At 36.5% G+C, this 17,579-nt stretch overlaps 1 protein-coding gene across 2 annotated transcripts in view; it reads left to right on the top strand.

Annotated features, from left to right (window-relative positions):
- Wdr49 (WD repeat domain 49) overlaps window positions 1-12,468 on the top strand; it is a 152,221-nt gene extending 139,753 nt beyond the window's left edge. For both annotated transcript variants that reach the window (XM_015990193.3, XM_076574269.1), the window contains exon 18: window positions 10,800-12,468. In XM_015990193.3, the coding sequence (XP_015845679.2) occupies window positions 10,800-10,930 (131 nt within the window). In that variant the 3' untranslated portion in view covers window positions 10,931-12,468. The remainder of the gene's footprint in view (window positions 1-10,799) is intronic.
- Window positions 12,469-17,579: the final 5,111 nt, after the last annotated feature.

Raw genomic sequence — 17,579 nt, 5'->3', positions numbered from 1 at the left:
CTTTGCAGTCTGTGAGCATTTGGAGAATAAGATCTGTACAAACATCTTTCCCACAAAAGGAGCCTTGCGGGAATTCAGGCAACACAACCTGAGACTGGGTGAGGAACTGAGAAGGCATCTGGGCACTGTAGGGGCTCTCATTTCAAATAATCGATGGAAACAGAGTCTTTTCAACGTGCGGTACTGAAAGGAACAGAGCTACATGGCAGTCATCTGAGACCCACAGTCTCTAAACTTTCCCAAAGTCTGACATAGGGTTCAATATTCTTCTTAACAATACCGTTGTAGGAGGCAGTTGTTCTCTTATATCCACACTTGGAGATATTTTATAGTTATCATCGTGAACAATTGTCATGTCTCATTGCTGTACTTTCCAATCTTCTGTTACCACATTGCTGGTCTTTTCTTAAACTTCCTCTGTTCTAAATTTGCACTCATTTGCTTATTTTCTTGAGCTTTTTCTGCTCATTTCTCTTAGAAGTACATAATCATAAACTTTAAGCCTTTAGGTATATGGAATAGGCCTTCCAATCTGTAGTCCTGTCATTTTTCATTAGGATTATCTAACTTTAAAAAAAAAAAAGAACTGGGGAAATCTGTCTGAGGGGAATTTGCTACAGACTAGATTTTGGATCTCCAGAATCCAACTGTTTGGATGGGTATGCACAGTTGTAGCCTGTAATCCTAGCACCCAAGAATTAGGAAAGTCAGAGAAAGAGAGAGAGAGAGGATCCTAGGGGAAGCTTGATAGCTAGGTTAACCTCCAGGGTGAGCTGTGGAATCTACTGGGGCTGGGTGGAAACATGATGACCAATGTAACTCAGGGAGGAAAGGGTTTATTTAGCTTATGTTTCTGAATCACAGTCTGTTGATGGAAGCCAACGTAAGGATTCAAACTGGTCAGGAATATGGAGACAGACTGTTGTTTACAACAGTAATTTTACAGCTCTGATCTGCTCACACTGGGCAACCTTGGCTCTTTTTCTGCTATCTGCTTTACTCTTGGTTATTGGTCACACTTTACGACCTCCTTGTAAGTCTTGTCATGTGTTATTCAACAGAAATAGTAAAATCTTTGTAGATATTGAAGTGAAGCCTATTTAGTTCTGTAAAGAGAATGATGGTCAACTTGTGTCAATAAAACTAGGAACTGTGATAGGCAGTTCTGAGGTGCAGTTTTTACTGGACTTAGGGTACTTTTGATTTAGAATGCCTGAGTTAGACTTCTGCCCTTTTAGATAGAGGAGAATTGTCCTATAAATCTCGCAAGACAGTATATTTCTTTGCTTTTTCAGTCTACTGAATAGTCTCCCACCCCTACCAGTGTTCAGAGAATGCAAAAGGGAATGTTGGCTAAAGCCACTGGATTTCTCTGTACTCCCTACAGAGCTATCAGAACATTTGAGGCAAAGTATACACCTCCACCTCAAGACAGGGTCTTGCTTTGTAACCCAAGCTGGTCTTAAACTAACTATGTAACCCAGACTGGCCTGAAAGGCCTAATTCTTATCTTCTTGAGTGCTGGGGATATTTCAGGTTTGATCATACCCAGTACAAATCTGTCTCCTACAAATGTCCACATATGATGTAAAGAATATCATATCATCTAGGAAAGGTCCATGCTGTTTTTCTCTTTAATTAATGTGTTCATCTTTGCTTTCTTCCCATGCCCTCTGATGACTATAAGAGAATTATTTGTCATTTACCTTACATTCTCTTTTGCTTTATATGAGAATGATAACTGTCCACTGCCTACCAGATCCTCCACAGAAACAAAATTCTTGTTGAAAAAGAAAGAGGAAACTTACTTGATCACATTCCTATTTTAGAAGACTTTTTAGGAGCAGTGTGGAGGGTGATATAATGTGGCTAGGTTGAAGGCAGCTTAGTTTAATAGTTGAGATGTGTGCAGTCCATCTGTCTTCCATGCTTCTTCACTTTGCCTTTGAGTAGGAACTTGCATATGTGTGGAATACATCTCTTATTATTAGTTTTCTCATCTGTCATATCCGGATAATGATACCCATCTTGTAAAGCTATGAGGGTTAATTACAGCACATGACAGCACATCCCAATCACTTATCAAATGTTATATTACAATATTTAAAAAAATAAGAAAACCTTAGAAAATAACTAATTTGAAAGTGTTAAGTGTTGAATGAGAAGGATCACATGTCCTGATCAGACCTGATCAGAGACATATAAATATGACTATCAAATTTCAGGTTGGATAACTATGCCAAAGCAGAAGGTCCCCAGTGAGAGAGGAAATGCAGATGAAGATGGTTCAAAGTCAGGGGAATGTCATTTTCAGGATTTGGTGAGAGGAAGTGTCTGCCGGCCATCTAGGAAGACAACTGGCCTTGGTAGGCGGGAAAGAGCAAGCGTGGAGACTGAGTAGCAGCACAGCTAAGAGACACTTATTTTAATATTAATTTAAAGTTCAGCTTTTTCTCAGCTGATTTTAATTGCAATATGTGGACAGAACAGCAATGTGGGCCTTTAGAAATGGACCTCTGGAGAACATAAGTATGAGGTCTTTAGGCTCAGAGTTATTACCCCCAGTAAATTATAAAGTAATAATTATTTAGGGAAGCATTTCCATTTATAAATGGAATAAAACATGGAAACAATAGTGAATATTATTTGGCAATTGTACTATAAGAAGCATTTTCCCCAGGTACTCTCAATGTTATAAACTATAACTTTGGATCATGGGACACTTTCAAACACTGCCTAATCCCCTGTTGGCTTTTCAGTCTTAGCTACTGGGCTTTTAATATCCTTTTGTATTCTTTGTAGTTCTTTTTCAACTTGAAACATCTTTAGCTTCCAAGTTGTTCCCAGTGGATTCTCAAACAGCATGGAATCCCCCTTTTATATGCTGTATTCATAGTGCTTAGAGCCAGCGCACAGGGTCAGGTTTACCATAAGAACCATTCATACTTATTCTTTGAATCTTTAAAGCTCCCATTGTAGAAAATGTGTTCCATCAGAAACACTTCAGGTAAAGTAGGTTTTATTATTATTGTTGTGGCCCATCAAGACAAATTACAAACAATAATTAAAGAGATGATTAAAGAGATGATTTTATTCAGGCTATTGTAATGGGAAGGACTCTCATTAAAGAGGACCAACTCAGAGGATTAAAAGGAGGCCTGTGCTTTTGCAAAAATGAAGAAGACATCTGTGAGTCTTTGAAAACAATGAAGAAGGATAGAGAGGGTTGTGTCTCAGTAATATGAGAGCAGTTGGTGCTTTTTTGTGATTAATTGTTTCTGGAGCACAAAAGAACAATGGGATTTATTACCTATTTCTGCTTTTCAGAAGCTCAGAATCAGGTAAAATGAGTGTTGTCAGGTTCTGTTTTGTGGATGATGAATGAGTGTCAGTTACTGCTGAACAAGCCAGAGGAGGCCAGAAGCCTTCTGGATGCAGTGAAGCAAGATCTCAGCAGCAATCGCTCAGGAATCCTTGTTGGCGTAGCATTTTGTAGGTGAGTTTTTCTGTGTCCAGGCAGTTTCTTCCAAGTAACCACAAGAGACTTAATATAAATCATAAATGCTTGGCCGATAGCTCAAGCTTATTACTAACTAGCTTTTACAACTTCAATTAACCCATTTCCATTAATGTATGCATTGCCACATAGCTCATGGCTTTCTTTACCTGTCCTCCAGCATGTCTTGCTCCTTCTGTATCTCCTGGTGACTCTACCGACTCTGCATTTCTTCCTTCCAGCAGTCTCAGTTTGGCTGTCTCATTTATATTTCCTGTTTGGTTGCCCGTCAGTCAGTTCTTTATTAACCAACGAGAGTAATATGTATTCATAATGTACAGAAAGATTATTCCACAGCACTTTTTGAACCACAACTTGGGAGGTAGTGGTTTTGGATGGCTGAAGCTCCTAGGACATGGATTCTCACAAAGCAACCTAGAGTTTGGTGGGTCTGGGCTATTTGTATTAAGATTTTAGTGACGTCTTTGGGTGTTGATGAGGGTTTGGCATAATTGCAAAAGTTAGTTCAGATGGTTGTAGCTTGATAGGGAAAGAAAAGAACTGATAATTAGTAAGGATAATTTGTACAGGGAAATCAGCTTTAGCATAACTTAGATACAGCCACCCAAACTGCTACCTTTAAGGTAGGAAGGAAGTCAGTCCAATCTTTACCAGACAAGAGAATTACATATCCATCACTAATCTGCTCTGGTCAGCTTCCTGATGCTGTGATGTTTGATGGCATTCAACATAGGGAGATAATATTGGCTCATGGGTTCAGAGGTTTCAGCTCATGACTACTTAGCTTTGTGGCTCTGAGCCTATGGCTAGGGAATGCATCAAGGCAGGAAGCATGTGGCAGGGGGAAGACTTTAGTTAACTGGACCCAATAAGAAAGTCAGGAAGGGCAGAAGTTCAAATATCTGCTTGTAGTTCAAGTTACTAGTGACCTAACTTCATTTCATTAGACTCTATCTCCTAAAGATTCCATCCCCTAACAGTGCTATACGCTGGTGGAAAAAAAAAAAACCTTTAACAAATGACTTCATGAGTAATACTATAAATCAATCCACCTGCAAATTCACAAAGAGGCAAAGTAATTCAAGACCAGTGAACTCAGCCTGATTCTGACGACCTTCAAGGGTGTTTAGGATAAAATAGTTTTCCATGGAAGCACAAGATTGTTCTCTATGGCTTTTACAGTACAGATATTATATATATATATATATATATATATATATATATATATATATATATATATATTTCTTATTCAAAATCAGTTTTATATATAAATACTTCACAGTATTCTATAGCTTTTTTTGATAAGGTAAATCCATCATTAAACTCAGAAACACCTAATGATACTTGTAGTCTATAAATTATCTGAATATGTGAAAAAGATATTCTGGGGCTCAGTGGGAAAAGGCACCTGAAGCTTACCCTGATGACCAGAGTTTGATCCCTGGAAAACACAGGGCAGAACCAGAGACAGACTTCCATAAATTGTCCTCTGACCTTCAATTGCACAGTGTGGAATGCATGCACCTGCCCACCCAAACACACGCATATGTACACAAAAATAAATAAAAACGTAATAAAAAGATATCTGGAAAAGATAAACAGATAATGACCTCTATAGACATTATTAAGAATCATGTGATGATTGCCACTTTAATCCATCTCCACTTTTTGAGCCTGTTGCTATGTTTTTTTTAATTGAATATAGATTTTTTTTTTATACAATACATCGAGACCACAGTTTCCCCTCCCTCCACTCCTCCCAGCTAATTGTAACCTGATTCAGGCTGAAATTGACCAGGGCTTTGACAATGCTCACCTAGAACTTAGATGGACGAGTTTCATTCAGGACATCACAAGGTGAGAATAATTGTTAGAGGCCGAGTCACAGTCCCTGGCCTTGGTTGAGTCAGAATGCATTTTTAACAAGTGATTCTCATGTCCATCATGCACACTGGATTTAGACCAAGAATTGTGAGTGAGATTTAGAATGCGGCTGGAAATATGGGTGAGGGAGGTTTTCCGAAATGACAGATTATCTGCAGCTGGTTGGTATGCACGGTTTGCATAGAATCGTACATTTTTCAGGCCATCTTTAGAAATTTTGCTATTGTTGTCAGTCTGATGAAGTTGCCAGTTAGTGGGGAAGGGGGAAAGGCCAGATGGCAGCCAATAAACCAACTCTGTCATTGGTAAGTCAGGACATCATGTTATTTTAGTGACAGTGTTTCTCAGTTCTTCACAACCAGCACATACTTCATTTTCATCACTTTAAAAATACTTTGTGGTTGTCATTATAGAAAATGTTGTCAGACAGCCAACTATGAAATGATGTGGTGAGTGGGTTAACACCACAGTTTTCTGAGTAGGAAAGAATGAGTGTGAATGGCTCCTGAGAACAATAGATTTTTATTCTAAGATTTATTCTTATTTATGTGTGTGGTTATGTCTCTCTGTGTGTGTATGTCATGTGCCTTTAGAAGGCAGAAGAGGCCATTGGATCTCCTGGAGCTGGTGTTACAGGCAGTTGTAAGATGTCTAAGATCAGGACTGGGAACTGAACTCAGGTCCTTATGAAAGAGCATCAAGAGGCCTTAAGTGCTGAGACATCTCTCAAGCCCATAGATGCCACTTTTTACTTTTAATTTTATTACATGTTTCTCTCTCTCTCTCTCTCTCTCTCTCTCTCTCTCTCTCTCTCTCTCTCTCTCTCTCTCTCTGTGTGTGTGTGTGTGTGTGTGTGTGTAGATATATAGAGAGAGACAGAGAGAAAGAGAGACAGAGAAGCAGAGACAGAGAGAACATGTATATGTCATGATACATGTAAAGGTTAGAGGGCAACCTGTGGTAGTTTGTTCTTTCCTTCTATCATGTGGGTCCCCATGGTCATTCTCAGGCCTTTATTTGGAATCAAGTGTTTTGGCCCACTATGCTATCTCAACTGGCCCTACATTTGATTTTTCAGGGCTGACATTATGGTTGAATACATGAACATACAATCATGTATACTACAAACACCTACACTTTTATCATTATTATTTTGCTCCAGTCTTCACAATGTAAGGATGCAAAGTGTGAGCACTGAGCAGCACCCTTTTACTTGTTTATCAGTTCAACAAGTATATACGTATATATGTAATATACAAATATATATATTTGAATGAATATAAATCAAATGAATGCAAATGGTTCCTAATTACAATAGATTTTTATTTTAAAATTTATTCATTTTTAAATTTTTTTTATTCATTTTACATACCAACCACAGATACCCCTTTCATCCCTCTTCCTGCCCCCTCTACTTCTCCCCCCATCCCCTACTCCAACAATGTATGTTCTCCCATGGAGAGACAGCCAAGCCTGGTACATTCAGGTGAGGCAGGACTAAGCCCCTCCCCGCATTATTAAGGGTGAGAGCAAGGTGTTCAGCCATAGGTAATGGGATCTAGAAAGCCGGCTCATACACCAGGGATAGATTGTGATCACACTGCCAGGGGCCCCTCAAATAGACCCAGCTACACAACTGTCTCCCATATGCAGAGGGTATTCTTACTTATGTGTAGGAGTATGTCTCTCATTTGATTGAGTTGCTTCATTGAATTTATCCTTTAGCGGAGAGAGGCAGTAAACAAGTTTTGAGGCTTGAATATGAAGTGTTCTTTTGATGTATTGAATGTTTGGTCCTCAGATGGTGAAGCTATTTTGGGGAGGTGGTAGAAATTTTAGGGAGATGGAGGAACATGTCTTTGAGAGTTATATCTTGTTTCTGTTCACTTCCTCTCTGCTCTTCTACTGAGGTGAGTAACTTTGGCCACATGCTCCAACCACTATGCACTCCCTCCCACAGACCCAAGATCAAAGGAGCCGATGAACCAAAATTGATGATCTCTTCCTTAAGGTTTTTTTCTCAGTATTTGTCACGGCAATAGGAAAGCTAACATTATAAGTAAATAAGTCAGAGAGGATCAAAGCCTGTGTAGTAACTAAGTGCTGTGCAGGAAAATGAAGCAATGTAATGTAGTACCCAAATTATCCAGAAGGGGGCTCTATCCCTATACAGATCCCATGCAGTGCCCAAAGCACCCAGAAGAAGCCTGACTGGATGGGCAGTCCCACAGGTTTGCATGTCAGGCAAATTCTGAGAGATGGAACCCACAAAGGCATTGAGGCAGAATAGTCCAAGCACTGTACACAGAACTGTAAAGCCATTGAGATGGAAGCAAAATTGATGTTTGTCAAGGGAAGAACAAACGTTATTGTATCTGGAGGTAATTGAGAAGTCTAGTACAAGAACAGATTGATAAGCATGTCAGGGATAACTTCATGTGAGACTATGGTGCCCAGGTAGGGAGTTTCGTTCTTTGAAAGTCTAAAGAGACGCACTCAGAAGCTTTCAAGATCTATGTGACCAATGAACCAACAAATAATGGTTCTTGCTAACCCTTCTGGGCAAACTGTTCTCCAAGATTTTAAACTGTGTAGCCTTGAAGACAGTGCTTCAAGTTCCTAAGTGGGTACAATGCAAGCAAGCTACTTTAAAATAAGCCATGCGTTTGATGGACACAAAGTTTCTTTCTTTGTTAGGATTATTCAACAGACATCAGCCCCAAGTCATAGGGACCATGAAAAATTCACCTGTCTGTCTTTATGATCTCTTGCAACCATTCTATAGTAAACAATAGACTCATGGCAAATAGACTAGTTGGAACTGAATTGGGGAATTAGAACCAGCATGGTCCTATATTGAGTAGGGGGTGGTTTGAGGCAGTGTGGGGTGCCCAAAGCAACCACAAAATACATAGAGCTCAGTCATAAGGGAAGATGGACACTCTTGGCAGAGAAATTTTTTCTTTCTCTTAGGAAAGATTCAGTACTGCTTTTATGTCTTCCAATTGATTAAGTTGGATTCGCCTAAGAGATTTAGAAACGCTATTACTTGCACCTGGAAAACAAATTCCTAGGGACTAACTGGTAGCTTGAGTTTAGTCAACATACGTACAAACATACATAGAGGCAGAAATTCATCACAGTGATGCTAAACATTTTTTTAGAATCCTAAGTAATGTCAGTAAGTTGCTCATGTTTTCTTACAACTATGTCCTCCAATTGCAGTCCTGCTTCTATCATCTCATACAAAGGTTGAGCACCAAGTGTCTCTCTCTTCCCGGATGATCAGCTGTCTGGGTCCCACTGTCATCTATTTCTAGGGTGCTCTCAGTTCCTGTGAGTGTTTTGTTTGTTGGTTTGCTTTGTGGCTTGTTTTCCTTCTCTCTGAGCTGCCCCTGCTGGTGCTGCTGGTGCTGGCCTTCTTCGACTCCCCATTGTGTAATTTTCTTCTCAGGTAACTTTTGCAGTCTCAGCGACGGGGCAGTGTTCGTCATATTTTGTAGGCTGCAGATTGCATTTTCCTTTTGAGTTTTTTATGACAATGGTCTTTGTTTGCAGAATAATTTCCCCTCGTTTCTCTTCTTGTTATCCAATTTAAAGGCTGGAAAGGGAAAGATAATGAGTTTTATAGCCATGTTTGTACTACTAGTAAGGAGTACTTTATTTATTATTGTTTACTTTTTCTTGTTTTGTTTTGTGCTTTTATCTTATTTACCATATTTTATTTTACATTTAATTTTTGTGGGGGAGTATATGATGGTGTAGGGTGTCTGTGTGTGTGTGTGTGTGTGTGTGTGTGTGTGTGTGTGTGTGTGTGTGTGAGCACGCACAGGCAAACATGTGGAGGTCACAGGACAGCTCCAATGTCAATTCACTCCTTTCACCTTATCACTGAACACATGGGACTGGCTTCTGAGTGTTCTCCTGCCTCTCCCTCCCCTTTCACTGTAGGCTTCTGAGTGTTCTCCTGCCTCTGCCTCCCCTTTCACTGTAGGAACAGCAGGGTTATAAGCATGCATTGTATATGCATTATAGACTGCATTTGGTTTTATGTGCATTCTGGGAATTCAAACTCCTATCTTCATGTTTGTAAAGCAAGTCCTTTATCCTTTGAGTCATCTTCCCTGCCTAAGATATTACTACATTATAAAGTTATTTAGTATCCTTTTTTTCTTTTTTTCAGTATTCTTTGGCTGGACATTTAACATTCTCATTAGCCAAGCTTCAGTTTCACCCCATGTTGTTTTGTCTCCTTTACTCTTCTATTGTGCTGAGTTATCCCATTACTTGGAAAGTAGCTTCTCTTTTTCTGCCCTTGCGCATACTTTACTGTTTCTAGCTGACATTTCTGTTCACCGTTGTCAATCTTTCTTCATCTCCATCTTCATGATAGGTAACTAAAATCCTGTCTGCATTTCCACATCTTCATCAAATAAATACTACCTAAAGCTGTACCCTAGACCTTACATATTGTTTTACATTCTTCATTTATTTATACCTGATTTGTGTAGCCTGCTTTCTGTTAGCACCCTATTCTAATGTTTATGCTATTTATGGTGCAACCAGCATACATACTGTTTCTGCTTTTAATTAGTTCAAAGAAGAGCTTATGAGTTATTCATGTTAGTTCCTATAGGCTTAGCACAAAACATTTGTATAATGTACTTCCAGTACGCACTGGTTAAATGACAGAGTTACAATGGAGGCCAAAATTAGTTCCTTGAATACATGGCACAATTTCCTCCTACTTCTTGCTGTGCAGTATCACCAACCATAGAAATAATTTGCTTCTTTCTTTCTTTTTTTTTTTTTTTTGAAGCTACAGATCCCTGCACATCAGAGTGTTTTGTAAGGATGTGATTGCAGATGTATGTGTTTAGTCATTCAGACAGTCAAACTGTGTTTTGATTATTTTAATTCTCTTATTTCAATACAGAATAATTTGTTCTGGGCTTTTTACAAGCCCTTGATGGCTGTAAAGTAGATTAAAAACAGAAACAGAAAACACCAGCTTATTTAGTCCTCACCCTTATATCACCAATCTCTGTCATCATACACAGAAAGCTGTAGGACAAGCTGTGTGTGTGCATGTGTTTGCGTGTGTGTGTGTGTGTGTGTGTGTGTGTGTGTGTGTGTGTGTGAGAGAGAGAGAGAGAGAGAGAGAGAGAATCAGAGACAGAGACAGAGAGACAGAGACAGAGACAGAGACAGAGAGCGTTAAATTCAAATAAAACTAAAATGAGCAGAAGCTTAGAAAAGAATCTCTCCTGTACATTCTTGGTCCTAGAAACTTAGTTTTTTACACAAAGAAAACTTGATTGATTTCGCCCTGCTATTTCATTTAACTGGGACTCTTACTAAATGTAATTTTCATGTCATGTTCTTCATCATTTTGTAGCTTTGAAAGCTGTATTTGATGAGAAAAACCTGTTCCCCAAAGGAATTCTTGATCATGAAAGACAAGACAAGCAACTGTGTCAAGAAACAAGTGGTGAAGTGAAGATAAAAAGAAATAAGAAGCAATTATGATCAAACAAAAAACAAACACACCACGGTGACACGGAACACTCCCATAAAATGCCAAGAAGCATCCAGATTCCTTTCCTCCATTACTTTCGATGTAAATGTCAAGACCCTTTGTCTTCAGACTATGTGTTTGTTCTCTTTGTACTCAGAATCGTCCCGTTGTCTGTATAAGCTAAGAAGGGATAGAAGAAAGATTGGTTTAATGGGGAGGATTGACGATTGGTTCTTATCTATTTCAGAAGAAAGTATTCTACCTAGGTGCCCCTGCAATTGCCCCTGTAGCCAAACATTTACAATGTGTTTTATTATAAAATCTTCATTAGCATATATAAAAGACTAACAAATTCATTAAAAATCATATAAAATTTGTCTGTTTTAATGTTCTCCCTCATTATAATGTGTTTTTCCTTAACAATTTTGATACTGACAATTAGATATTGATAATAACAGCATGTTGTGTTCTTTTTAAATACTTTAAAAATATTCTTTTAATATGTATATCTTTAAAATTTTAGCGTACAAATTTATGGTGTACAGTGTTAAAATTCAGTACACATTAATAATCAAATTGGGGTTGTCAACATTTAAAAGTCATTAAGTATTTTCAAGTAATTTTGATTGACATGTGACCATTGAACACGTGGATGTACACAGTGAGGTTAATATTTCAACACATATATACAATATGTAGTAGTCAAATCAGGATAATCAATATTTCCTAGCAATCATTTTAGATTTATGTTCCTTTTCTTATGCCCTTAGTGGGGTATTGATGGGAGTGATCTGCTTCTGTATTTGAAAATGGAGTAGCATATCATAGCCAAACAGGTAATAGTCTTGGAAAAGAAGCCAAGTGCCTGAACCTTCATAAAAGCATCACTGTCCACGAAGAGCCCATAGGAAATATTTAGTTCTGCAATTTACTGATTCTCCTTGGGACAAACTTTTCTTTATGTACATCATGCTCCAGGAAACCAATATTGTGATTTTTTATTGTATCCTCCAGAAAAATTAATGTTAATTTCCACAGGTTCAGTTTATTTGGATATATTTATATTTTAAAGATGCCTTTGGAATAGCTGGGCTGTAAAACTCTAGCAATAACACATGCTAATAAATAATTAAAATGCATTGGATAATTGTGATCAACAACCAAAAAATTCTATCTATTTACATTTTAAATCTCATATGCAATTCTTTAACATGTATCTATTTTAATGTTGTCTAATGATTAAATATCATTGTTGGAATTATAACCCTGCTCTGCCTATTTCTAAGTTTAAGGCATTTGTATCCTCACTCTGTTCACTTTTTTACAGGATATATTTAGTGACATTGGATTTAATAATAGATTTTTCCAGCATCATTAGAGAAAACATTTGGTTTGGGAATGGGTGGAGTGGAAAGGTTTTCTGACAGAATTAACTTCTGTATGTGACTAGTGAGTCAGATATTATAACTCTTATGTATATGACTTTACCTTCTCATTGGATGGTAGTACTATATGGCAAAGATACAGGAGGTGGGTTTTTTTTGGTTTTGGTTTTTTTTTGTGTGTGTGGGCATGTGCACACAGAAGCACCTATCTGTCTATCTGTATGTGTGTGTTGAGGTGTTTATTTGAAAAATATTCTTTACAGAATATAGATAATATGTACTGGAATCGTTCTGTGTAATAGAATGTAGCACAAATCTTAAATGGTCTTAATAAAAACAAATCCAGGGCCAGGTATTGGAGTGAATGCTGGAAGATCAGTAAAACAGAACAAGCTACAGCTACCTCACCTCACCAGTTCCTCAGCTGATCCTATTACCTCTGTGTCCTCATTCAAATGGGTCTCAGCTGAACTGCTGCTCCTTACAGCCTAAAAGCTTAACCAGGCTAGTTCCTGGTTTTCATGCCTTATATAACTTTCTGCTTTCTGCCATCATTTCCTAGGATTAAAGGCTCACTTCCTGGGATTAAAGGTGTGAGTCACCATGCCTGGCTGTTTCCAGGGTGGCTTTAAACTCACGTAGATCCAGATGGATCTCTGCTTCCCAAGTGATAGGATTAAAGGTGTGAGTGCCACCATTTTCTGGCCTCTATATCTGTCTAGTGGCTGTTCTGTTCTCTGACCCCAGATAAATTTATTAGGGTGCATGATATATTGGGGAACCCAATATCACCAAAATAGAAAGCTGCAACTTGACCTCAAATGATTCAAAAATATTATATGTGTATACAAAACACATAAAGACATCTGTGTATGCACTCATGTACCTAACTCTATCATTGAATTACTATCTATCTATCTGTCTATCTTTTCTATTGATCAAGGATATATGGAGTGTACAAGTGTAGCAAATGGTAACAGTTGGAGAAACTGAAAAGGAGAACATACAGATAGTAGATCTTTGTACTATACAGGCAAATTCATGTAAATTTGAAAATATTTCAAGGCAAAATTTTAAAACTTAAAAAATATTACTTTGAGATAAAGGATTCATTTAGATGTTCAAATGGAAATAAACCATCTCACAGGGAGATTGCAGAGAATTTTTACACTGAATGGAATGCTTGATTGGATAAGCCATCATTTCAAACCAGAATAATGATTTATGAGTCATAGGTTGATGATAGTACAGTGAACTTAAGTCAGAGACACATTCCCAGAAATTTAAGGGGTTATTAAGATGTGAAGGAAACTAATAAAGATACCAAATCCTTTGTGGCAGCTCGTTTCTCCATATACATTTGTCTATACATCCATGAGGGCATGCATCCATTTCTCCATTCCAGTTATAGAGGGAGAGGCAAGACAATTTGTTCACATGTACACAGGAAAATTTCATCTTGTTTTCAGCTTTCTCAAGTGGATTCACAAATAGCATGATGGTTAATTATGCTGAGATTGAATGAGCTATTATTTTTTTAGGTGTAATTTAGAAAGTCTTCTGATAGGCAAACCTTATTTTTAACTCCTGATTTTGTGAAGAGATTAGTGTAATATAGTCTGTTCCATATAGACAGACTTTCTTTTTGTAGACTATTATGTCTGCAATGCTCGATGCTTTATAGAATACTAATTCCATCCATTATAAACTTCATGTCCTATTCCATAAATATAATTAAAAGGAGCTGTCTCAAAGTACAGTTGATAAATTCAATAGGTGCTTTAAAGCTCTGAAAGTTTCTTTTGCTGTTACCACTTTTAATAATTTGACAAAATATACACAAAAGGAAAAATGAATGGCATTTAGCTATTACATCTTACTATTCTTTCATACTTTATAGCATCTAATTGTGCTAAACAAGTAGCAGGGTCTTGCCTGTCAAATGCTAATAGACTGGAAAATTATAAACTGTTTCTGAAATTAACATTTAGACGCAGTTATTTAAGAACCATTTTTCTAAAGTGAAAGGAACTTGTCATATTAAAATGAGATGTGTTATGATTTTCAGTAGTTGTTTGTAATATGTACATCTATACCAGATATAATGTAACTCTTTTCTTTTTAGAATATGTTCCTCTTATCACTTAAAATATATGATGTACACTGACAGAATAATGAGATTAATTTGCAATCAAGTGGAAAAATTAACTTCTAGGTTTTTTTGTTGATGAGTACATAGTATATATTTTGTGTTTTTAAAGTTTGGAATTAAGTATATTTTATTTGAAAATAACTATAAAATACTAAGAAAAGTGATGAGATTATAGTGCTAGCTCCGTGCTATAGATGACGCTAAAATTTGTACAAAAGCATTTCAAGTCTCATTATGCACATATTTCTTCTATTCTCTAGGGGCAAAATGCAGATCTGAAAAGAAGAGATTTGCGAAAGTATTTAAATGATGTTCAGTAATATTTTATGGACAATAGTACTTTATTGACGACTAAAACATCTTAAATGTGGAAGCATGGTTATTGCTTTTTCCTCCAGAAGAAAAAGGACAATGCATATTTTTGTTTGAACTACTTTAATTTAAGTTCACTATAGAGAAATCACACTGAATGGTCTAAATAAGACAGAGTGGCTGTCTACTCCTTTTCAAGGCAGGGAAAGAACTAGTTGTTTCTTGGATAAATCACAATATGATCAGAATTATGGGCAGACACAATAAGTTGGTAGCTAAGGATGCGAGTGATTTATGGTTGCTGGTGCTACTGCATGGGTGGAAGAACACTGGCTGATAGTCTTAGACATTTTGACTGTATTTATGTGTAGAACACTTTAGAAAGTATTGTTCATGTACTAAACAGCTCTAGTTTGGAAAAATGTTTATAGCATCATTAAATCTAGAAAAAAACTTTATGTTAGAAAATATAATGTTGGAAGAAACCCCGAGATTTTAAAAAGAAACACTTGGGAATGCCTTTATAGTAAAAAATACTGTTTGGTAGACTAAAATGTAGGTCAGTGGGAGAGCTGTTTGTCAGCATGGATAACAGTCCTGGTTCAATCTTTAGTGCTGAAAAAGTAAAACCTAGCTAATTAGGAGATGATGGCTTGGCCTAGTCATAATGCTTCTCAGGTCTGTTATTGAGTCCTGACCCTGTTAAATCACTGAAAGGTATTAACAAGGCCCAAAGTTTAGGATAAAAATTTTAGAGATGTATTTATTTTAAGATGGTATGTACATTTTATTTCTTCCCCATGGACTTAACCGAAATACTGTTAAATTTGGTGATCAAGAGTGACATGTGTGCTGCAGTGAAACCACACTAAATTTTCCATTTCTCGGAGGCCATAATGAATGATATATGTATTTAATACCTGCCTGCCACTGAGATGACTGAATGGAACTATGAAAATGAGATAAAACCCATTGAATTATGCATATGTTTTTTATTGATGGCTGGATTGCAGAGGAAGTCATGTAGAATGTTAAAATTACATATAAGTAACCACAATATTCTCTATCAAGTTACCTGCAGTTAATAGTGGTTTGATTTTTTTTTAAAAAACAGAATTTGGTAAACTAATAATTTTAATCTAGTTTTTTTCTTGTTAAACATAAAAATACATTTTCAACATCTATACTTTTTTTTCCCCAGTAAATTAGAATGAGACTCATAGACACAGGAAATGCCTCTGACAAGTGTGTAGAAGTGATGAATTGTGGCAGCTGTGGTGTGGATGTGATTTGGCTTTCTTCTTTTCCTCACAAGCATTTTGAAGTATTTGTGATGGGTTGAATTCTTAATCTGGCTTGGAGTCCCATGAGAGTCCATCACATTTACAGTATCGGTCACCATTTCTCGGATTGTTTCTACTTTTAAAGGAAATGAAATAACTAATTAAACAATAATATCACTTAACAATTTTAAGTCTTACTGTTCTCTTTCTTAATTCATTCACACTGCATCATTGATCATTAACTTGATCACATAACAGCATAGGGCACACCTGCTCTGCTTGGGGAAGAATTAATCATGCAGTGTTCCAGGTAAGTGCAGTTGGCCTTCACTGATAAGGTGCTTCATATATGAGGGTTTCCAGTAAGTATAGTTTAGTCACAGCTCTCCAGTAAACAACTAGAAGTTAATTCAAGGTGAGTACCTTGAAATTAAATAGTTTTGAATTAAGCAGATATACAATAACATGGGCTCTGCTTATTGAAGTACAGAAATGGCGCTTAATTCATTTTCATGCAGGAATAATATAATAATTTAAAAAAATAAAATGTTGCTTTCATTTGTCTTAAAATTGTTTGATGTTGTAACTTATTAAATGCCTAGAAAATTAAAGGTAGAAATGGCAACTTACAGATGTAAATTTTTATTAGGAGAAGTAGATGTATGAATGTTATCTTAATACCAAGACTATATTACCAGGGAGAGCTACATTGTTCCTAATAATATTTATTATTTCATTGTTGGCCAAATGCATAAAGATACATCTAATGAATTCCAACTTGTTTGAAAGATCCCGATAACATTTTGATGACTTACATAGATGTAATTAGATAATTTTGTCAGAAATAGTCTGAGCAATTGAATATATATGTACATATATATTCATAAAGAACATATATTCATCCATAAAAAGTTCAAAGCCAAATATATATACACATATATGTATATATACTCACACATACATACACACACGGATCAGAGCAAAATATGTAGACATTCATTTATGTGTAAAACTTCTCTCATGAAATGATTTTTACTGTTGTGCTTCCACAAACTAGTATTATATTGATTCAATCCTTAACAAATCATTTTCACAACAATTTACATCTGTATTCATGCCTTACCAGCATTATTTTCTATTAGTTGCTTTGTATTACACTTTGAGATTTTTGCCCTTTGTAAAATCTATGTTTACATAAATTGAATTTTTCTATTTATACTTAAAAAAATCTGAAGTACCAAAATAACACCTTAGAGCTTACTTTTTGAGGCTATTTGATTATTTTTTATCATTATGCCTATCAATGCTTCTTAGTAACTCTTAACCTATAACTTTAAGAATGTAGTATTTCAGTTCTTCAAGACTAACCGCACTATTCTAAAGGCTTTAGTCTTTGCTCCCATTCGAAGGTCACTTCCTAGCCGCCTATTAATAGTTATTAATATGTATAATTTTTCAAATAAAATTAACATTACTGAAACTTGTGAGAACTCAACATATCTATTCTACAAAGCTCACAAAACTACTT

This window comes from Peromyscus maniculatus, chromosome 6 (assembly GCF_049852395.1).
Source record: "Peromyscus maniculatus bairdii isolate BWxNUB_F1_BW_parent chromosome 6, HU_Pman_BW_mat_3.1, whole genome shotgun sequence".
NCBI lineage: Eukaryota > Metazoa > Chordata > Mammalia > Rodentia > Cricetidae > Peromyscus > Peromyscus maniculatus.
Note: the sequence above shows the minus strand (reverse complement) of the source record. Positions and strands in the feature narration are given on the sequence as shown.